Source organism: Peromyscus eremicus, chromosome 17, assembly GCF_949786415.1.
Source record: "Peromyscus eremicus chromosome 17, PerEre_H2_v1, whole genome shotgun sequence".
Taxonomy (NCBI): Eukaryota; Metazoa; Chordata; class Mammalia; order Rodentia; family Cricetidae; genus Peromyscus; species Peromyscus eremicus.
Window position 1 is genome coordinate 23,354,513 of NC_081433.1, and position 23,960 is coordinate 23,378,472.

Genomic DNA, 23,960 nt, shown 5'->3' on the forward strand with positions numbered 1-23,960 from the left:
TATAAATCCCCCTCTCATCCCTCCTCCTGCTTCCCCTCGCCTACCTTCCAACTGGGTAAGTTCTCCCACGGAGGGATAGCTAATCCTGGTACATTCAGTTAAGGCAGGACCAAGTCCCTCCCCGCTTTATCAGGGGTGAGCAAGATGTCCTACTATAGGTAATGGATCCAGAGAGTCATCTCATGCATCAGGAATAGATCCTGATCACACTGCCAGGGGTCCCTCAAACAGACCCAGCTATGTAGAGGATCTAGTCTGGTCCCATACAGGTTCCATAGCTGTTGGTCTAAAGTTCCTGAGTTCCTATGAGCTTGGTCCAGTTGTCTCTAGAGATTTCCCCATTGTGATCTTGACCCCCCTTGCTCATGTAATCCCTCTTCCCTCTCTTCGACTGGACTCTAAGGGCTCGGCCTGGTGCTTGGCTGTAGATTTCTGCATCTGCTTCCATCAGTTACTGAATGAAGGCTCTATGATGACAGTTAGGGTATTCACCAATCTGATTACCAGAGTAGGCCAGTTCAGAAAACTCTTGGCTTTGTCCCCTCTGTTGATGTGGGTTACTCAAATTACTGTCTTCTTGTCCTCCTGCTCACCCATCTGGACATGCCACCTATCCATCTGCAGATTCATTAGCCTGGACCCAGTCCTGACTTTCACCTCTACAAGTTACTCACAACTCTGACCCTGCAGCCAGATTTTTTAGCAACAGCCACAGAACATCCCCTAGAGACCCCTAGCTGCTTCCTTATCTATACAAACTCCTTTGCATTTCAATCTATTGTCCATTTATTCCTTCTCAGGTCTCTTTGGAATGATTTAGAAGGCCTCCTCTCAGGACTCTGCCTGTTTTATCCTTTGTTGTTACTCTGTAACTTGCATATACACATATAAAGACATATCTACCATGTGATGTGTAATGTGTGATCTGAGATGTAATGTCAGTAATTAAAACTGGAATAAAAGAACTTGTGGTTTGCATCATTCAGTACTACCAACAAATTGAGGCTACCCAGCATATTGCTGCCAGTGAATCTGTGGTAGCTTGTGGATTTATTGTTGTTCAATAAATTCTGACATTTTTTGAAAGACACAAATGTGTCTCTTTCTGAAATAGTGTGCTTATGTCATATAATAAGATGTGTTGGGTGTGGAGGTAGATCATTTTAAAACCTAAGAGAAGCAGCAAAGTTTGATGTTACAGTAATGTACAGAAGGAATATTAGAGTACCCTTTAAGCCTCAACTTTGAAGTCTATAATATTTGTGTGTAAATTCAGGCTTATGTTTCTATGTGTGGACATGACTATGTAATGTTAGTTTACAGAATGCCTTTATACTACACATTTTTTGGGGATAAGAGTTCTTATTTCTTTAAAATGTATTTTTAATTAAAATGGAATTACATCACTTTTGTCCTTTCCTTTCCTCCATGTAACCCATCCCATGCCCTTCTTTGCTAGACCATAATTCCATAATTCCAAGTCTTATCCTTATACTCACAGATAAGTGTAGCTATCACTCCTCATCATATGCTTTTCTTGACAACAGGTGGAGATGATCATGGAAAAACACATCTGTTCACAGAGCAAAAGATGTGGGGAGCCGAAGCTCAAAGGATATCTCTACATCACAACTCCTGCATCAGTGGCTCAGGAGACATCACTAAAGAGGGGGTAAAAAGATTGTGAGAGCCAGAATACCAAGAAGTTGGCTGTGAAACAGTCATTTCTAGAAAATGGCTCCATAAACAAGGTGGGAGCAATAGTAACATCAGTAGACATGCCAACATGAAATGGAGTGCCAAGGTCTCTGCAAACACCATGGCCTGCAGAGTAATGATCTGTATTGGCAAGAAGAAATCCAGTTCAATATGACTCAGTAGCTGGGGTCAGTTCAAACTTCTTGAATCTGACACCAGGCAGTTTATTTAGGCATATTTAAGTACAGTACAATTTGGAAAAAAGGGTTTGCTTCCTGGTAACAATGATCTCAATCCCATGCATACAATAAAGCTTAAGGCATGACTACATCAGAAAGTATTTTGCAAAGTACATGTGGCCTCTTCCATAAGAATGGGTTCTATAGCTTAAGGGCCTAGGCAGGATCTGATGTGGTCTAGGTCATTGTAGAAGTCACCAAGTTACAAAGCACATGTGACATCTCCCCCAAGGATGGGTTCTATTGACTGAGAAACAAAGCTCAGAATAAAGGTCTAGGGAGGATAAACATAACAGTCTGAGGAAATTGGGTGTGGCCTGGCGCTACAGATAGCACAGATCACCAGGCTATTAACTACATCAATTCTCAGCTATTGGGGGTGGAAACAGATATACATCTCTTCCATTGAAGAGATAACCCTGTGTGTTTGACATTCCAGGTTTCCCTTGTGCTTATTTGTGAGCACAAGGGCCTCATGCCTTCTACACAGAGCTCTTATGTTTTTAAAGCAGTGTGAATGTTGGAAATATCTAGCAACGCCTTTCAGCAAACATGATCTGTGGATGAAATGTCCATACCTAAGGCACCCTAGCCCATTAGTAAGTCAGCCAATCCCTAGGAAGGCTGATTTGAGATGAAACCCCTCATTTCCAGGAAGACTGGTGGGACAGATCCCAGCATATTTCCTCAAATGGTGATCTGCAACATTTTCAGTGATTTCAGAAATAAGTAAGATGGCCAAAGATATGCTCATTCTTCAATGAACTCTCAAATGCCAAGATTTCCTAAAGCATTCCAGACATCTTCAAATAAGGGAAACAGTACTAGAACATAATAAAAAAGAACAGAGAGTGTTGGAAGGATGCTCTCAATAGGTGGGAGGTGACTAAGTGACAAATAAACAAATGAATTCAAACTTGGGATAGGGTGCGAGCATCATGCCAGGCTTAGTCAAATGCCACCTCTATAAAAAGCAATTTAAACAGGCTGGCTTCAGTCTGAACTGTTCTCGAATCTTAAATCAAGTGAAAGACTCTATTACTGTGGAGGGAAATGAATCTTATTTAAAGAGGTGATCTTCTGTGGTGTCTTTAAAGCATGAGTCATGTTCAGCAAGCATTTCTTTAAGACAAACAGGTTGGGAGGAATTTACTACTTTGATTTTAGGCAAATCTTGTTTGATTTTCAGGTCTAGTTCCTGTAGGCTGACTGACATCCAGCAAAAGATGCTTAGAACAGTCAAGGCTCAGCTCTCATCCATAGTATAACTGATGTCGGCCCCATAGTGTTGCTGTGAAGATGCAGTGAGGGTACCTACACCAATGCCAGCATAGAACAGCATAACAAGAAAGCACAAGCTACAACCGGGATCTGACCATTTACTGAGTGTCGGACTCTTTCTTCTCCTGCCTCTTTGACATCTACAAATGTACAGGTTCTTGTCAAGTGTCTTAGAACAGGTGTTGGGACTCTTCCAAAGCCAAGCCAATGGCATTGTCTCTTTACACTACATGTCAAATTAGTCATTAGGACTATCATTCTCCACCTCATAAGTTTCCCTCCCCTCCCTGTCCTAGTCTCCAGCTTTTCTTTCTTATCACCAGTCCTACAGCATTTACTTGTGTAGTAGTTTTTTTGTTTTTTAACTCTTTTGGCTCTTTGGGGGGAGCCTGTCACCCAGATCCCGAATAAATACATGAAGTCTTGTTCTTACTTATGAATGCCTGGCCCTAGCTTGGCTTGTTTCTAGTCAGCTTTTCTTAAATTATCCTATGTTATTGTTTGGTTTTGCTCTTTACTCTTTGCTCTTTTGGGAGGCCCACTAAACAGCTCCCAAATAAATCACACACAGCTGCTTATTCTTAATTATAAATGCCCGGTCTTAGCTTGGCTTTTTTCTTGTCAGCTTTTCTTAACTTTAAATTATCCCATCTAACTTTTGCCTCTGGGCTTTGTCCTTTTCTTACTTCTATATATCTTACTTTTACTCTTACTCCATAGCTAGTGGTGTGGCTGGGTGGCTGGTTCCTAGCATCCTCCTCTCCTTGTTCTCTTGTTCTTTCTTCTTTCACCTCCAAGATTTCTCCTTCTATTTATTCTCTCTGCCTGCCAGCCCTGCTTATCCTTTCTCCTGCCTTGCTATTGGCTCTTTATTAGGCCATCAGGTGTTTTAGACAGGCACAGTAACACAGCTTCACAGAGTTATACAAATGTAGCATAAAAGAATGTACTACATCTTTGGATCATTAAACAAATGTTCCACAGTATAAACAAATGTAACACATCTGAAAATAATATTCTACAACAATCCCATCTACCTTTTGCCTCTGGGCTTTTATCTTTCTCTACTTTATATGCATTTCTTTACTTTTTACTCTGTGGCTTGCTGTGTAGCTGGGTGGCTGGCCCCAATGTCTTCCTCTCCTTCTTTTTCTCCTCCATCTCCTCTTCCCAGTTTTCTCCTCCTATTTATTCTCTCTGCCTGCCAGCCCTGCCTATCCTATTTCCTTGCTAGCTATTGGCTGTTCAAATCTTTATTAGACCAATCAAGTGTTTTAGACAGACAAAGTAACACAGCTTCAAAGAGTTAAACAAATGCAACATAAAAGAATGCAACACATCTTTGCATCATTAAACAAACATTCCACAGCATAAATGAAATAATAATATTCCACAACAGACATGTGTTCTCTCTCTTCCTGTCTTCACACTGTGATCCTCAGAAATAATTTTATAAGACTCATTTCTGAGCATGTCACCTTCTTTATTAATTTCCTCCAGGGCTGACACAATGACCAAATAACCTTACTCCCAAAATGAGTTGCAGCTAGCCACACAAGCCTTATATTTTAAACCACTTGCAATGCCACCTTTGTTTGCACTTTCCACACCAAACTGAAAAGACCCTGTTACGTCACAGCTCTGGGCATTTTCTCTGGGAAAGGAATTCCCTGTTCCCTTTTGGGTAAGCAACAATTATTTTCAAACTTAGTTAAACTATACCCTCAGACAGAAGCTGTGTCTTCGGACTCTCATTGTTCTTGGGGTATTATTGTCACCTTGCCTTTAAAGTCCCATTAAAGTTATTAATAGGCAATTGCTCTGAGTCAAATGATAGTTTAGATGTCCCGGTATATGTCTGATAATCATGATCGTATTTTTTTTAAAGTTATTGAACTCATAGAGGAAAATAAATAAAGGCCAAGATGCTTACTATTATGTCAAGGTTCACCTAAAAGCTACATGGCAGAATTGGCAAAAAAACAAATGATTAAACAGGCTTGTGTTCTTTTCTGATAAACCAGTCACATTAATACTGTTCATGCATTATTCTCCAATTCCTGAATGTGTCCTCCCTGAAGTGTTAGGTGTGTTCAAATGAGATCCATTTTTCTCCTTGTACCAGTGGCTTCTAGCACAGTGTGGTGTGTATCACATATACTCAGTGCATGTATGTGGAATGATAGCATGTCATGTAATGAATGAGGATCAGCTTTGGAAGGGATGAAGGACAATGAGACAATTAAATATCAAGCGTCTAAGGGATCATCAGCATGTGGTTGTAGCTGGGCATGGATTCAAAGTGTAGCCAGTGCTCACTCTACAACCTGGCAGGTGGCAGATGGTCCTAGCAACCAACTGACCACATGTCACTGAGCATCGTCTCCTGGGTAACTTCAAGCAGTGGCTTCAGATTGTAGTGCTATTGACAAAGGGCTGACTGGTTTCACTAGTTGCTCAGGAAGCCATTTATTATTTGTCTAAATCTCCCTCATTTCCATCTTATGACAGGAAATTGTTGTCACATGACCCACTGAATGGACTATTGCTCCATCTTCTGAAGCCAGCACTTGAAATGGAACCTGAGAATAACTCTGCTCCCACAAGGATGCCTTCCTCCAAGCCTGAGCAGAAATGCCAAACATCCTATGACTTCAGGACGCTAATTTTGTCATGCTGAAAAAGCAAAAACATATAAAGTTTCGTATCCCCTTGTGTTGGCTAGTTTCATGTCAACTTGACACAATCTAGAGTCATCTGGGAGAAGGGGTTCTCAACTGAGAAAATGTCTCCGTAAGACCAGGCTGCAAGCAAGCCAGTCAGCAGCATTTTTTTCCCCATGGCCTCTGTATCAGCTATTCCCTCCAGGTTTCTTATTTGAGTATCTGTCCTGACTTCCTCCAGTGATGGAATACAATGTAGAAGTGTAAGCCAAATAAACCCTTTCCTCCACAACTTGTTTCTGGTCATGGTGTTTCATCATAGCAACAGAAACCATAACAAAGACATCCCTAATAAGAATAATATATTTTAGTACTTATGCACATCTGAAATCTTACAAAAGGTTTACCTACCTGGGCATTGTTTGGAAAAGGAAATGCATCTTGGCATCCTGACTCCTGTGCTTGGGCCCCATCCCAGAAAAGATGCTACTGATGAAGACTCTGACACCTTGGGGGTGGGGTTTGTGGAGGAGGCAGACCAGACGTGCTGATCAAAGTCCCAGACAGCTGCATTAACTGCTTCCATCAGTGTCTTCAAGAGCCAGTGGCCACAGAATAATTTCAAGGTCAGACAGTAGTTTTGCTGATTTCTTCTCTGTAAGCATATTTTGGAAAGCTCCTGTGGGTACAGAATTCCCAGGGTTTCTTCTAAGTTACCTCACCCAATCTCCTTAAAAAATAAATAGATTTCACTGAATTCTCCACAGGCTGTTGAGTCAGACAGCACATCTCCTATTTGTACTGTTACAGGGACCCATTCTACAGCCCAGTTATTACTGTAGCACATTTAATTAAATTAAGCCACAAGGCAAGAGAACACTATGCCATAACATAATCTGCAAAATGTCTCATTATTTACCAATTTCCTCAAAATGGGAACTGTAGCACTGCCAGGTGACCAAATCCTACAGTGGAAAGCGTGATGATTTACAGGGTTCAGAGCGATGCTGGGTCTCAGGTGGAGCCAAAGTACTGGGCCTGTGAAGGAGAAGACTACGCATAACGAATGGCCTTAAAATCTGAATTAGCTCTCATTAATTGGATGGAGCCGACCTTCATTTTCATTTCTGAACTTGTGAAACTGTTTTCTTCTTGGAGAAAAAGAAGCATGGGCTCCACTGGGTCAGTCCGGCTCTCAGTAAGTTTGTTCTCTGATGTTTTTGTGTAGCTGAGTGTGGAAAGTGGGTATACCTGGGTGGGCGGGGCTTGGGGGTGTCAATCTGGAAACAAAGGCTGAAATTCTACTCTCTGAAGCTGCAACCTCTACTGCTCTCCCTCAAACAACTCTTCACAGCAGGGTGGGATCAACCAACACAAAGTAGGTTGCTAAGTCAGGATTCCTTTTCCTCTGTCAGACACAGAACATTGGTCTACAAATAAAGACATGATTGTTTAAATTAATATATACATATATGGCTTAACTGTGTAGTCCAGGCTGATCTGGAACTTACTATGTAGTAGTCCAGGCTGACTTTGAACTCTTAATCCCCTTCTCTGGATCCTCAATACTCCCCCATATTAGTGTTATAGCCGTGCCTGAATAACACACGCTATTAATTGCACACTACCAGATGGCAGTGTGGCACGCTAAAGCTTGTATGTCATAATTATCTCATTTAATTTCCCTCACTGACTAGGGGGATTAGGTCAAAATTTCCCATGTCAGCGAGGGAGGATCCAATCCCAGATCTTGAGCATTTCTGGGTTCCTGTTCTTTCTACCATATCTACTCTTTGCTGAGTACAGACAAACACTAGGGAAAGTTCCACAGTGTCAACTTTTAGAGTGGAGGATGGAGAAAGGAGCCTGGGCAAGAAAGAATGCTAGTTCCTGGACTTGGGATTTCTACACCATTGAGAAAGAGGCCAGATTCTCTTTCCAGGTCCACATTTTATTGGCTTGGGGATCGTAAGCAGCAAAATGGCTATATGGTCTTAAGTTGTGACTTCAAAGATGAGCATCACAAACATCTACATGATTTGTTTGGACTTCTGCCTATTGTTTTATCCTGGTGGAGAGAGGGTGAGACAGGGTTTCCCAGTATTTTTCAGGCTTGTTCAGACTTTACAATCCTCATGCCTCAGCAGTCTAAGCTTAGCATGCACCAGCACAGTGGCAGACATTGGTTTAGAAGAAAACAAACCGCTGCTCAGTCTTGGAACACAGACAGCTTGGCCTCATAGGCTTAGACATTTACAGGATCCTGGGATGTTCAGGTCTCTGCTTGACTACCTGGTGCATTTTTTAGGTGGGGAGTTTGTGATCAGGAGCAACGTGCTATCTTCCCTTTTAGAGGCTGGTGCTGGCACCACCAGCATCACGGTATCGGCAGCGTAGAGACTGATGCCATATCCGATAGGCATGGAGTCTGGAGGGGTTGGGGTGTTACTAGACTGTCAAGTTGTGATGAAATGATATATTCAAAAAATGCTGTCATTTCCAACACAATTGCCTCTGTTTTGAAGTTTAAAGGTGGATGGAAGTCCAGCCATCCACAGGCGGCCCTGTCATTTGGGTTTGTTCATTAGCTAGTAAAATTTAAATAACTATGCGGTTTTAACCCTTTAGTCCTCAGATTACTAAAGTTACAGGCGACCTTAGAATCACCCAGATGAACAGCAGAAGGCTTTACTTTTAAACAGACAATTGGACAAATTATTTTTTTAATCAATAAAGAAAACTGTAATTCTAGACTAAATAAACTACTGGAAACAGAAGTTTTGTATGGTAAAAGCAGAGTCCTTCCACTTCCTTGCAACTAGTTAGATCGTGTCTCCTGTGAACTAGAGTCACCTGGGATAGATCTCTGGCCAGAGCTTAAATGCTTGTATTAGGTTATAATTTCCATTTACTTGTGTAGCATGTTGACTTCAAGTTTTAATCAACTTGTACACTTGAAAATCTTGTTGAGGACATGTAGTATGAAAGGCTTTCTGTGCAGGCTTCCAAAAGATTGGGGACTTTGGGTTGGTGTAAATTCAATACAGAATGTAAAAATCTGCTTTACCAGACCGACCTAGTGAACCATGTCCAGTCTTGTTTTGGAGGTCTTAGAAAACAAGCGGAAGGGAAGAAGGGTGGATAGAGTTGAAGGGTTAATTTTAGGTCAGGGGGAGGCAGCGGAGACAAAGCCAGACTGAGTACAAAAGTTATGTGCGATGCATATGAATTCACTACAAAATCTAGTGTAAACCAGGAACTCCTATTCTTCAGGCGACGGATCTAACTTTTTAGGTTTGGGGTGTTTTGCTTGCTTCTTTCAGACTACAATTTAGGAAGCTTAATTCTAGTTATCTACTTAAAAAAAAAGAACCCATGGGCTGCTCTTTCGTTCTTGGCTTTTAAAGTGCTTTAAATTACATGGATTCTTCACATAGTCTTAAATCTGTATAAGTAGCTCCTGTTCTGGCCACTGATGATTTATTCCTTTGACATTGTCTATTGTGCTCCAAGCCCTGTGCTAGTCAGTCAACATGCACACCGAGGACAGTTGTCTGTGTACTCAATGGATGCACAGTCTTTTGCAGAGGGAATTCCAGGTGATTACAAGTGTGACGTAAATAGAAAACACTGCTGAAAAATGCACAGTGTGCTATGAGGGAGCAAGAGAAAAGCAGCATTTGGGAAAGGCCGAATTTCTCCCTGAGACTATTTCCACAGATGGAGACTTGTTTTACCCACAGGAAAGATAAGAATGTTTATCAGGAGGCTAAATGGAGAAGGAAATTCTAGCAAAATGAAGTCTACGCCGGGGCAGGTATGTGCCTCTTAAGATGCAGGGATGACTAAATATATCCACATTGATATAGCACCAAGCATTAGACAATAATTAATAAAAAAAAAAAGCAGAAGCAACTTCCTCATTAATTCCATCTTAGTCCCAAGAAACGGAAGGAATAAATCTCCCCATGCTTTGTGAATGTGTTTTCCCTCTCTGTAATGCTTGCTTGTCTCCCTCTTATCAGAGAACAGGCATTGCATTCTGAGATGTCAGCAGATAATGGTCTCTTGCTAGAACTAGAAAATGTTTCATTTTGATTATACTTATTTTTACAATTTATTTTAATTACGGCAACTAATTGCAGTTTTCTATTCACGGTACCCATACAAAGTTTTATTTGAAATGACTTTATTTTAGTTAAAATGCAGTCAATCAAAAACAATAGGCAAATAATAATACAAGAGGTACATGGCAATAATATGAAGTTGGTATGTCAATGACTGGGATTCGATAACATCAATGTGGTGTACTTCAGGAACAGAAAATCACAAGATTGGAATGAACAATGATGGTAGGAGACAAGCTAGAGCCATCTCATAGAATGAGACTGTGAAGGCTCTCTTAGGTCAGGCTGAGGAGTTTAGTCCACGGGAGCCATGGTTTAACCAGCAGTCTAGCCTGCTAAGAAGTGAGAGTTAGGACACCAGAATGTGAAGGATGGCCCACAGGAGCAGAGGAAGCAGTTCAGTCAGGATGCTGGTGGCCCCGTGGCAGAGAATGACAGCAAGAAACGAAGGACGAAGCAAGGTCATGGAGGAGGAGATGGAACGATTTGACAGTCATCTGTCACCCAGTTGGTGCAGAGGGAGACATGTTGAATAGTGTTCTAGTGTGGCTTAGTCTGAGGATGTCAGGTGCCTCTACAAGTTGTGGGGCTATTTCCCAACAGTAGTTGCTTCTTTGATAATTGATGTGGTTTTAACCTGAGCAAAACCCTGTGTCTCCGTTTTAACATCTTCACAGGAAGAAAGTGATCACCTTACTCCTAAGTCCTGTCTGGACACCCAACTCTTCAAAGAGTGAGCTCCCAAATCAGTGGTGGAGAAGGCTGTGGCCCAGTAATGGAAAAGCTGTACCACCATCACCCCTAAAACTTTCCCAAAGGTTTCCAAGGAAGGTGTCTTAGTTCGAAAATATTACCTTGAATTCTCTTTAAATTCAATCATTTCTAGGTTTTTGATCAAGGTATGAAAATTATATAGTTTTATGATTTTAGAGTTTTCAATGGACACATAATATTTGCACGTCATTATGAGGGACTGTGGGACTTTGGTATGTGTGTACAATCTACAATGATCCCTCAACATAATTAGCATGTTTGCATTCTGCAATCAGTGAAGGGAGATGCTTGCAAGAGTAAAGAGGGGAGGCTGGAGGCTGTGCAGGGATTCCTGTGTGAACGCAACAGCAGCTCATTACCAGAAGGGTGTGGTTAATGGAGACACAAGCTGTCACATGTAGCACTCTATTCCTCATTCTCCATGGTGGAAATTGCTGAGGACCTACTGGTTTGGATACCTTACTAGCTACAAATCGATATCCCAAATGAAGCTTTTTCCTAGAAGAGGATTAAAAAGCTCACTTTAGGCTCCATTGTAAGGGACCGCAGGAGTCTGGATAACCACAGCAGTGGGAATTTCCAGGAACCTGGCAGAGATCTAGTAAACTGAAAGTTGGTGATGACCAATGCCTGCTCCATTCATGATGCTAATGATCAGAGGCACAAAGTGTCTACCTAAAAGACTATATTTTTAAAAACGAGAAAATACTCCTTTGCATTTTTTTGTGATAAACTAGAGTTAACAATTGTTCTCAATAAAAAATGCTTCACTTAAAGGGAAGATTATACATGAACAATTATGTCAGACTCCATTGCTATAACAATGCTTATTTGCAAGCATGGTGATTAATATCATGAGCCTAAGTCACATACTCTTGCATGATCAAGTTTTAAAAGACTAAAAGACTGAATTAAAAGAGCTCAAGTCTATAAATTATCAATTGTATCATATAGATGAGAAAAGATTCTTATTTTATGCATGGAGTAAAGAGTAAGTTAAAACTTGAAGAATTATTGGATAAATAATGGGGTGGGTATGAGCATCCATAAAGATACGTGATTTTGGTATTTATCTGAGACTTCCCTAGTTTTATAAGCCTGAAAAGGCCTTGGCTGGGATTATACATTTTCAAAGAAATACACTTATATGTGAACATTATGTATAAAATTAAGGCCAATGGGTGTCTAGAGATCAGATGTTCTGCAGGGTTAAGAGAAGTTATTGATTGTCCTATTAGAAATTTACAATGAAGTTTGAAGGTAGCATTATGAAAACTACACAATGAGTCTGCTTCATTAATTTTCTCAGAGATTATCACAAGCCATTAAAAAATTAATGAATAGACATGGCATGGCTTTGGTACACAAGAAGCAAATTACTCATAAGGTACACAAAAATCTTAGTCTTTAAAACTGCTACTTTAAATGTTATTTGGTGACAATGCCTCTCAGCATATATTTGTTGTTGAAAAGGCATTTTCTTGCTGACATGGGGTTGGTGAAATGGTTTTTCTGGTCAGCTAGTGCAATGAAGTATACTTTATTTAAAACTGAGGTCTCCAAACTTAAGAATCTGTAGGAGGGACAAAGGGAGCTATCTGAATACTCACTATGTACTAGACATTTTCTAGTTTCCTTACATGGGTTCCAGTTTAAACCTCAAAGAACTACAGCCTTCCAGTTAAGGAAGGTGGGAGGAGGAAGCTGCCCATGTCCACAAAATTTAAGTGTTAAGGACATTGTTCTGACCAAAAAGCCCTCCTTTTGACTAGAATCTGCCACCTATATATCAAAATTGTGAATTCACTCCCATGGCAATACTTGCATTTCCTTAGAAAGCTGAGTTTAGGGAAGATGCATAGAGTTGCTACATTAAGCAAATTGGGTTCCAGAATATCTGCAAACCAAAGACTGGAAGGTTCATTCTTCCAAAATAAAAGCTGATTTAGATATAACTCACACTATGTTAAGAGATCTGTAAATGAAAATGCTCATTTTGCTAGGCTAGTGCCAGGGAAGAAATTGAGAGAAACTAGGTATCTACAATATCTTTACAACTCAGTAGACAGATTGTTCTGAGAATGAGTTTTAACTTTCCTGGGCTTAAATTTTCACCATTTTTTTCTAGCATGAAGCAAAAAGATACAAGATATTTTAAGTAATAAACAGTATAAAATATTATTTAATAATTTGATTCTTTATGAGTAAATTTATAAGACATTAAAGATATTCAATTCTTTAGCTTTGTTGAACATAGGTTGGTGAGAAAAATTTTCCTCCATAAATTTCTGTTCCAGTAAGTCCATTTGAAAGAGGACATTTAGGAAAAGATCCTCGGGTTGATCCAGTGCTACATCCTCTGTCTCTCATTACTCTTATAAAAAGACATTGATCATGATATGTTATAGTAACAAAACCCTTTCCTGTGGTAGGTGATGCTTTTAAGTTCAACCAGTTAAAAACCAATAGCTAACCAATAGAGAGGTGCAAAAGTTGCAGAATGAGGGTGTAAGTTCTACAGATATGTATAGAGCATGTACTGCCCTTTCTAACAACTACCTTCTACGGTACAATTTGCAGCTTCCTAAACCAATAGAAAGGTTTTTCCTTCCTAAGTATGAAGCTCTCAGTTGCTACCAAATTAATCATTTGGAGTAATTGTTTCCATAAATTGTTTTTCAATGTATCAGTTTTGAGAGGAGAATCCATAGAGAGTACAACATGATGCTAAGGTCAACTGAAACTCCCACTCCTTTCAGTATCTTAAGTGTTTAGATTTCAGCCCAGCTTGACTTATCCTCAAATCCTTGACATTAAACCCTTTGATGATTCATCATTGGAACAGAGAAGAGAAATTTCTGCAGACTGCTTGGAAAAACAGATGTCTTCCTAGTTTGCAGAACCAGCCTAGATTTGTCACTCAAGAGTCAAACACAACTGGAGAACAATAGTAATTATTGAGACTCTACTTTGACTAGAATTGAGTTTTCATTTTTCTACACTACCTTTCTTCACATATTTTTCTGCCTGAAATGGCATGACCACTTAGTTAAACATGTCTATCATAAGTTACCAATATCATCACTTGCAGCTTTTAGTTTGAGCATGGAGTTGGCAAATTTACAGCATAAATTGAAGGGTCCCAGAATCTAACTTTTAAATATTCTTTCATCTTCTGATATGATACTTGGCTTGTCAGCTGAATGACTAGTGGACAAGTATGTTCACTTTGTGGCTTCAGAAAGTTAAGTTTCCTGGACATCTGGACTGCTTGTGAATGATGTTCGTAGTGCTATTATGAGTTAACAGGAATTGTGTCTACACATGGAGGTAAACTTTAATGGGAAATCTCAGGTTATGCTCAAACTCCAAAGCAGGTTGACTTATTATACATCCTTTAAATGCTCTCCATCTATCTGAGATAATGAGTAGAATGGTTGAAATATATAAAAAATCACACACAAATATCTATTTGTTAAAATATGGCTTCATAAGGTTAATCTTAATTAAAAAAGCACTATATTCATTCTGTGATGAGTCTTAGAATGTGAGGAATATTTCGTGCATAGGTCCCTCCCTGAGCAGTACTTTGGGCATCAGTTTGCTTTATTGATAGAATGAGGAGAGTAAAGTCATTGCTCCTTAGCCTTCTTATAAAATGGTATGCATGATGGGAAGTAAATTTAAAGACATTACAGGGAAGTTTAGCATAGCTGTCTTTGAGACGACTGTGGCCGTTGAACCATATGAACCATGATAGCTTTTGTTCTCTCTTACGTTCGCATAGGATCGGCACAAGTCATTGCTACTAATCAAAAAAAGTTTCTTGATGTCATTGCATATCAGCAAGCAGGATCCAGAAAGTTACGCAGTGTTTCCCTCTGATGCCTTTGTGAATGGAGGTTTGGTGGCTGTGGAATGGAGCATTCTATTGCTTCTATGTCTCCTAAAGCAAGGCATGAAGTGTTAAACAGAGTCAGGAGGGAGGTGACTCAGAGATGGGCAATGCATCAAAATCAACAGAGACAAGATGATCACTAGGTCCATGAAGCACAGTCCTAGACAGTACAGCTGTCATGGGTAGATGAAAAGTACTGCTCCAGCAGACTGCAATGTTAGTCTGCTGAGCAACACGCTCATGTCTCCATAGAGTAGCATTTTTATTGCAGTATGACTTTCTTGGGAAATGAACAAAACTTTAAATAAATCACAATTACTTATTGCTTAGTATTTGAGATAATAAATTCTTTAGTTTATCAGTACCTCATGGCCTTCAAATGTGCATTCTTCAAATAGTTTCAATTACATATATATTCTTTCTCCTGAACAATAAATTATTCTTTAAAAAAATGAAAAAAGAAAAGGTACATAATTTTAAAGCAAAGAAAAAACATATATTTTAAACATTTATCTTAAACTTATATGAAAACAATTCTCTATGTTAGATGCTTAAATATAAATAATAAAGGACATTATGTTATTTACAATGTTATACAGTATGAGAGTAAAATCTAACATTAACTCATAAAGACAGTAAATGACTTAAGAAAACATCCAAGTACTATACAATATGTATTTACAAAAGAATATATAATAGAAATTGTGATTTGTGGCCATTTCATTTTGCCTGCATTTCTTGATAGTGTGTCATGGATCTTAATGGATAGAAATCCCTGCAGCTGCTGGAATGCAGCTAGGACTAAAAGAGAAGGTCAGATCTTCCTTATTCACTTGTAGGAGCCATATACCTTCAACCTCAGGCCAAAAGAGGAATAGATAACAGAGAAAGTTACCCTGGATAGACTCCACCTGTATAGACAGTCACACAGAAACAAGAAAGAGATGGCATATTGCTGCTTGAGATACATTCTCTCTTACACAGAGGACCATTTTGTAGAAAGCAGAAGGCTGTCCACCAGGCACTCTTGAAAGTAGGGGGAGAAAAAGAGCACAAAGCAGGACAGAAAACAAATCTTGAGTAAATACAAAAGGAATTTGGTGTCTACTATACCTTGCTATGTAATTCTCAGTAGTTTTGATTTCAGACTCAAGAAACAAAGTTGTTGTTAAATTCTGAGTAATCTGTACTCCCTTAAAATGCAAGGCATCTTCACACATGCCAGGAACACAGGTGTGCATTCTTTTGCATTGCTACAGCTCTGCCTGGATTTATAAACAGGATGGTTGAGTGAGACCTGGCAGCGAAGCATTGTAGAGACATCCCTAAAACATAAATCTAGAGGCTACATCAGGTAGCCCCGAGAAGCCAAATGCCTGTTCTCATCAAGAAAGCTAGGTTCTCTTAGAGAAAAGGCTTTCTCAACTAATAAGACAAGTGTGGATTGCCAGATCAAGCACAAAAGAAAAAAAGATCACATATATTTGCAATTTGCAAATTTATAGAGCTTTTTATGCTAGTAAAATGCTGCTCGTTGTTTTTAATCAGGAGAGTCTATTTTTTTTTTAAGAAGGGACTTTCTCAATACCCCAGTGACCACCTAACTAGGAACTGAATTTTTAAGAGTTTTAAGATAACAGTAAAGAACTTTCTTTATTGAATGATAGGTGAGTCAAGGCCTTCAAAGTCAATATAAAGTAGAGAGAGTATCTTCAAGCTTGCTGACTTTTCCTCCCTGTGAAGAGTTGACCATCTGCAGCATTGGGAAGCCAGTGAGGCTTTCACCAGCAGGCATTATTCTGGATGGCTAAGAAGCAAAGGAGGACAACACTCTGAGCACAGAGAAGCTGTCCCGTGAAAAGTGACCAGAAATGTGAGACATCAAATACTAACAGACAAGCTTCTCTTAGAAACATGGAGGAGTGTAACACATGGACTTGTGGTCAGCCTTCAGTGTTCTTCTGAGACCTACCTGTGTGTTATTACTTCCCTTGACTTATACAAAGATTCGGTATAGAAAATAGATTCGGTTCAACTGGGAACAAGAATCAATAATTGTCATTGACTTTGTCAATCCCCTGTTCAACTATTTCCCATTTTCCCATATGTGACTCCTAGGAGCCTACTTAGAAACTCAATAAGGTCCAGTCCTGATTGACAGATAACAGGAAGGGAATATAAAAGGTTCTAAGGGATTATCCCCCTCCCCCAATTTTTCTTTCTGTACCAACAGTTGTTCATATGTTAATATCCATAAGCATTCGTTGGCTTTACAATCATAAGAGAACATACAGAGTTTAAATCAATCTTAGTCCTGCTGTTGAGACAGTATGGGAAAAAATACTAAGAGAGGAGAAATGAAAGATACAGGCTATCTATGGAGAGAGATCAGTCCACAGGTGGGGGTCACTTCTGCAAGAAAAGGTGCAATCTTCCCAATACTATTGACATTCCCTAGTGAGGCATCACTGTGGAAAGTTCTTGCTCATCACAAATCACATGCACATTGGCCATTCCTGGCAAAAAATATTCATGCATAGTTATGACTTAATCAAGGCAATGTCGAACATAAGAGAAACATAATGGGGAGAAAGGTGTGGCCAACCAAACTTTTAAGATGTCAACTGGGTTGCAGAGCTGCTTTTCCCCTTGTGACTTCTACACATTCACTCCTTCTAAACATTCTACAAGTGGAACATTTTCCTACAATGGCCAAGTCACCGCTATGTACTACAGGCACATTGTACTCTACAAGTGGTTTGGACAGATGGCTGAGTGTACTCTTGGGGCTTCATGACATGATGTGCCTCTTCTGGAGCCGTGAAGAGGGTTCAACCAGTCAGTTAAAAAAATATGTCAGAAAGGATTGCACCTTTAGCAGCTGTGGTTGGTTGGTCAACAGATGAGCTGCTGGATCAGTCCCCCAGAGAGAAAGTGAAATTGAGTCCTGTCTAAGTTGTTAGATTTATCCTGATAGCAAGCCAGAACCCACTTTCTAAGCTGTACTTGAAGCTGTTACCCTTTGTCAAGAACAACAACTAAAAAGGTAAAATTAAAGTCAATGGTAGCTCCTTTTTTAGCAAGAGCAAGCTGTCTTCTGATTAATAATATAGTTTGTTTTTAAAAATCACAGTATTACTTTCTTCCTAACTTTTAACATTACTTAATGCAGTTCTCTGCTATATGTAATAGTAGCATGCTGTTGGGTCTACTATTATCTCAGAGCTCGGTGAAGCAAACCTTTGGCTGACAGAGTAGAGAGAACTCATCTCATATTCGGAAAGCAAAGACATCATACAAAATAGAGGAGTATTTGGACGGATGTGCCATTTCAAGACAGTACTGGTTGGGCGCTACTGGAAGCAAACAGAGGGACAGCTGCTAGTCTTGCAAATCATACATCCAGTCAACATCATAATGCAATGCACAAGAAGCCAGCAAAAACTGAATCTATGAGAGGTTTTGCTGAAATACTGTGAAAAAGCAATCACTGTAACTGTATAAAACTTGCTCTCGACATAACATAACATAAAGGCACCATTGATATCTTTCTCGTTTTTGAAATACTGTAAAAAATTGCTACATATGGCACATAACACATTTTTACATACATATATTTAATTTATAAAAGTTTTTTTCCTGTTTTCTATTTGCAGAACTGCTAAAATAAAATAAATTGTTTAATTTAAGGTGAAATACTTTATTATATAAAATAAAGTTTTACAGGTGAATCTATGTGTTTATTTAGGTTTTATACAGCGATAGGGTCTTGGTTAGCGATTACACTAGACAGCCGGGCCTGTAATTCTTCCTGTGTGGAGAAGCGGCCTGCTGGGTTAGTCCTGCTATCAGCCAGACGGAAGGTAGGGGCCACCTCAAGACCGGCTGCCAGGGGGTTCTGTATGCCCAGGAATGGTGTATCTTCACCTACTCTTTCATCTTCTGTCTCACTTTCTGAGTTACTGCTCAGAGAACTTGTGTTGCTGTCCATTTCCAACCTATTGGCAATGTGGCCATTGGGCTTGGTTCTTTTGGCCCGCCGGCTGTTGGTGAGTTTCTTAACAGGCTCTTGAACTGGCTCGTACTCCTGCGTTGTTTCGTACTCCTCATCCTCCACTATCCTCAATGGGCTAGGGGGGAGGCTGGTACTCTGATGTGCAGGGTTGTGATGACAGGAGTTGAGATGCTGGGGATGCTGATCGTACTTCTTCTCTCGGAGCCTTGGTGGCGTCACAAGGAGCAGCGGCCGCTCTTCTTCCACAAAGGGGCTAACTGCCATGGAGGGCATGGACACCGTCATGCTGGACACAGGTGGAGACATTTCCGAAGGGGGCGATTTGGGGGAGCTTGGCGTGTGGAAATCTACAGGTGACAAACGAGCCGGGGTGGTCATGGCTGATACATACCTGTGTGAGCACAGAATACCCCACATGAATGTAGTGGAATAAGAGGCATAGAGAAGGGAGGGGTGGGGCGACAGAGTTCAACACAGGATATAGTCAGAGAACAGTCATCATCGAATACTTAAGTTTTACACTACAAGTGCAGCACCCTTGGATCCTATCATTATAAAGCCAAGAGTTTCCTTACAGGAATCATGCAAAGATCAGCTAAATCATCTAGCTCATTAAAGCTTTCAAGAGTTTAGTCTCATCACGAATTCAAATAAAAGTATGTGAGCCAAGAAAAGGGGGCTCCTGGGGACTTAGAAGGGAAAGAAGTATTCTTAAATACTATACCTTCCTAAAGGCCAAGGGGTCTTAGAGAATGAAGCCCAAATGGGGAATGGAAGAGGATCTAAGATGAGTTGCTGACAGCTGGATCTGCATGCATTTGGATCTGTAAGCCTTGTTTCTCCTTAGCTCAGCTATAAGGTTATGTCTTATGAAAAAAAAAGAGCATAGTAACTTCAAGATTTATTCCTGATAACAGTGTAGTACATTTGTGTGCTTTGAAGTTTGAAATTTTCATGAAATGCTACTAGTTAACATTCAACTTGCAACTGTCCATTTCAGGGTGCAATACATTCCAAGGCAAGTCTGATAGGAACCATAATTTGGATTCATGTTACCACAGTGGACACTAACTCCAATCTCCCATCTATTGCTCTTCCAAATCCCACCATTGCATCAGTCTTTGGTTTCCTTCTGGGAATACTTGCCAAAGATTCTCCCAAGTGCCTAGCAAGCCTTTATGTATACACAAGGATTGGGAGTACCATGATATCTTATGACATGTTATGTTTGCGAACGCCACCATTACAGTCCAGACACTGTATTCCTGCTTTGCAGCACTGTACCTTCCCTAGAACAGGATCACCTGTACTCTGGGCTGAGTCTGACTCATTTTCCTCAGCTTTTGATAACAATGCTAGCAGTACACAGCAACACAGTCTAATTCGATGTGACCTGTGATAACACAGGATACTGGAGCTCTCTGAACTCCAGCTAACGAAAAAGGAAGACTACTAATGCTCCCATTTATCCATGATTCATGGTGATGTAGAAGTGAGATCCAGCTGTTTTTAAAACTGGAACAAGTGTCTCAGAATTTGAAACATTTGGGGTCCAAGTCTGCAGACATTTTTTTGAGGGCACTTAAATTAGACCCTCTGAGAAATGCTAGTCACAGTTCAGCCAACACATACAAGTGATTCATCTTTTTTTCTCCCATAATCTTTCAGTTCAAGACTGTTTTGTAACTCTAGGTAGTATCTGGGTGATGCCTGGATGCCTACTTTAGCAGACAGAATCTCCAAACACAAGCCATAGTAATGAAGAGAAACTTCATCCTACACCCTGTGTATGTTTCACAAAGACTAAACAGGAAAGACTTCAATATGCAAAAATATAATTACACAAGACTAATTCTCTAAGCTAGTTTTAGACCACACTCTTCTACAGATGTGTTATAAAGAGAATACTAACTCTATAAACTCTATCCTTTCTGAAACTGCTTTATGGGAAGGTATTTAATAGGCTCTTTGACCTGAACGCCCCCAATGGGTTCTTTGCTACGCTTTCAGGTCCATAATTGAAAAGTTTTTTGAAATCATCTCCACCTATGTAACTACAAAATACATATAAATTTGACATTATATTGACCTTTTAGTCAATGGAAAAAGACTAGACTGCTATAACAATAAGAAAATAAACCAGTCAGATTGGTAAATCAACAGGTAACAGCTTGCAGATAGGCTAAAAAGTCAACTAGCCATGACTTTCTTCTAGAATAGGTGAAAATGGACAAGAAGAATGTCCAAGTTCAATATCCCTATTTAGTGCCTCTTCCAGTTTACTTGTTTCCATTCTTAGTTTTCCTCTGTCATTACTTCTCCAACCCAAAATGGATCTCTTTCCAAAGGAAATTCAAACATTCTGGAATAAAGGGTAATATTGGAGGCAAGATCTGCTTTGAAAATCACCTATAAAAGCTGCCAGGCTCATCACACAAGACCTTTATTCATCCATCACTTCTTGGGATTTCATAAACAGGATACAATATGGTGGAACACGAGGTGGTGTTCCCCCATGACCATCAGCAGTGACATAGCCCTGGACTTGATTTAACTGAGGCTAGAGATAGGGCAATTAGTACATGAGAACATAGGGCCAGATCAGCCATGAAGGGAGAGTATGGCCAACTGGCCAACTGGAATTAGATGAGGGTCCTTAAAATGTTACGCCTGAAGAAAGTAAGACCCCTGAGTGAGTCTGAACCTATCTATGGTCAGGTCTGAGAACTCCATGTTGGCTGTACCTTCCACATCACATTACTCCTGCTCTTTAAGAGTCTGTTGCCTGTCAGCCATTGGGATGATGGGAGACGCTCAGGAGAAAGGCGTTCAACCAAATAGGAGGATGACTTCATCCACTAGGAGCATCGGGGAACTGATGACACCCCTTATATAAGGACGAATTTCTTTAGGTGAGACCGCAGGTGCTCATGGGATTCTCTCACTGAGTGAGGTTCTCCTCCACGATCGCTTTGCCCTTCAGTTTTACCTTTCGCTATGAGGAGAGTCTCGGTAGGAGTCAGGGGTTTCTCTGGCATGCCTGAGGAAGCTGTTACATTCGCGAGGGCCTCCCAGGCCATGAAGACGTCCTCGTGGGCCCCCAGCTGGGCTGCTGTGCCTACTGTTTTCTACTGACGACATCATGATTACAGAGTGGCTTTCTGAAATGATGCTTTCTGTGTGCCCATTACTCCAGCTGGGTAGAGGGGAGACGTAAGAGGCAGTGAGACAGAGTGGCTTCATTATATGCAAAAAAAAAAAAAAAAAAAAAAAAAATGGCAGAGAACAAAAATGATCCTGGCAAAAATTTCAAGTTATCCATACATCAGTAGCCCAGAATTGATAAAACGATCTCTTTGCTGTGAAGAGAATGTTGATTCACATTGGGTTTGTGAACGCATAGTTTATTCACTCCATAAATATTTACCAGATGCCACCATGTACTAAGTATTATTGCAGTTTCACTATGCTTGGGTGGCCTGGGCTCAACAAAGGCATTGTTCTGTGCATAAAGACTGGAAGCCTGGCGCTGTACTCGGTAGAGCGTGTGCATCCAGCATGAGACCACCAGCGCATCGGAGAACTGAGTGCTCAGCTAGGTAGGCATTTCCAGGGGGCACTTTCAGGGAAGTCTAAGTCTTAGAAACAAACTTCTAAGTATCACACAGAATCTAGACAGATCTTTTTTTTTTTTTTTTTTCCCTGTAGTGAGCAACAATTCAGTGAGTAGCGGAGCACAAGCTACAGCAATTTCTAGACTGAGGAGCCGCAAGCGTACAAGGTAATAATTACTAACCACTTTTATTGTTTTTAATGGAAACATTAGGCTTAAGCTTACAAGGTATACCCCAAATCTATTAATGTTCAAAATCAGGACATTTTACTGCTTTTAACTGTCTCCTTTGCCTTTTGTTAGGAACTGAAAATAAAGGGTAATGAACAAAAGAAACAATTCTGAGGAAAATTTCTTCCCTCTGAGATCCCCCCGCCCCCCATACCTGTGACTAGGAGTCTGGGTGACAGTCGTGGAGTGATGAGTTGTGGGAGTGTAATGGCTGGTGGAAAAGGATGTCTCTGCTTCCCTCTCAACAATATGCTCACTGGAGATGACGTTTTTAGATACGTATTGCTAGAAAAACAAAAAGACACAACTTAAGCTCATTTAAGTCAAAACCCAAATACACTAACTCAGGTACAATTGGTTCTTGTACGTATGTTCACAGAAGCCTTTTTCAGCTGGCCCGATGGCAAATACTTTTCTGACCACTCTGGCTTTGAGATTAGATGCATAGAGTTAAAAAAAGAAATGCCTTTCTGAATGTTTGCACAAGATAGATCCTAAAAAATCTCAACTTCATAAATATTACAGTTTTGCTGATAATAAGCACATTTTTTGACCTTGGAGAGCATTATAGTGAAACCCATTATTAGGAGGAAAGCAAAAGCTGCCTATTAGCCCTTTGCTCCAAAACTCTCCCCAAATTCTGTGTTATGAGACTTGGGGGTAGTAATCCCCAGCTAGTTGTAACCCCCAGTAGTAACCACCAGCTCCAGACTTGAGTCTATGACTCATCTTCTCCACCTAAGATACACCTTCTTACAGGTATATTCTTATAGGTATATTCTCTTACAGGACAGAAAACGGTATTACAAATTTCAAGCTTTGTCTATTAACTACAGATTCCCAGGGAAGAATGGGGGTTGTGTTAGAACATGAAGAACGACACTTCAGAATTCAGGAGGTCTGGCAAGAACTCTGGTCCCAATCTCTTGATACAAAAGAGCTCAATGATGACAGGCAAATGGTATCAAGGAGCAGCCTATGATTTAGTCACACTTCGAAACCAAGTGCATGGTACAATTAAAATAACAGAAGGATTATGGATGCATTTCACCTGGAGGGCATGGTGTCACAGAGATGGAGCCAGGGAACAAATAAATATTACATTCTCCTAGCTTTGCTCCTTAAAGCATATTTAAGAAATTTCCCACCGTTTCATGCCCCAGTTTCTTCCTTTAGAAATCAGAATCAGAAAGTCACATGTACCAGCAAGGGCCCCTAGTAAAAATACTTCAAAAAAAGTCCTTTGCTTGGTTTGCTATGAATCAGTGATATACTGGAGTAGCCTTCATTTCTAAATGATTAAAAATAATTATTCCTTATGATTCTGGCTTTATTATTATTTATTTTGTTTTTCCTTCTTGCTATGGCCTCCTCGCAGAACATGCCAAGCCTTATCTCAAAATCTTAATGACACACTATAA

The 23,960-nt window shown here is 40.2% G+C and overlaps 1 protein-coding gene across 7 annotated transcripts in view; it reads right to left on the reverse strand.

The window, feature by feature from the left end:
- Nucleotides 1-15,342: 15,342 nt before the first annotated feature.
- Nrg1 (neuregulin 1) overlaps nucleotides 15,343-23,960 on the reverse strand; it is a 201,991-nt gene continuing 193,373 nt past the window's right edge. For 4 of the 7 annotated variants that reach the window (XM_059245066.1, XM_059245065.1, XM_059245063.1 and 1 more), the window contains 3 exons: nucleotides 22,694-22,824; nucleotides 21,685-21,891; nucleotides 19,431-19,561 (listed from right to left, as the gene is read on the reverse strand). In XM_059245066.1, coding sequence (XP_059101049.1) covers nucleotides 19,441-19,561; nucleotides 21,685-21,891; nucleotides 22,694-22,824 — 459 coding nt within the window. In that variant the 3' untranslated portion in view covers nucleotides 19,431-19,440. Of the gene's footprint in view, nucleotides 19,087-19,430; nucleotides 19,562-21,680; nucleotides 21,892-22,693; nucleotides 22,825-23,960 lie in introns of those variants that run through there. The other 3 variants (XM_059245068.1, XM_059245062.1, XM_059245067.1) reach the window with 2 other exon arrangements.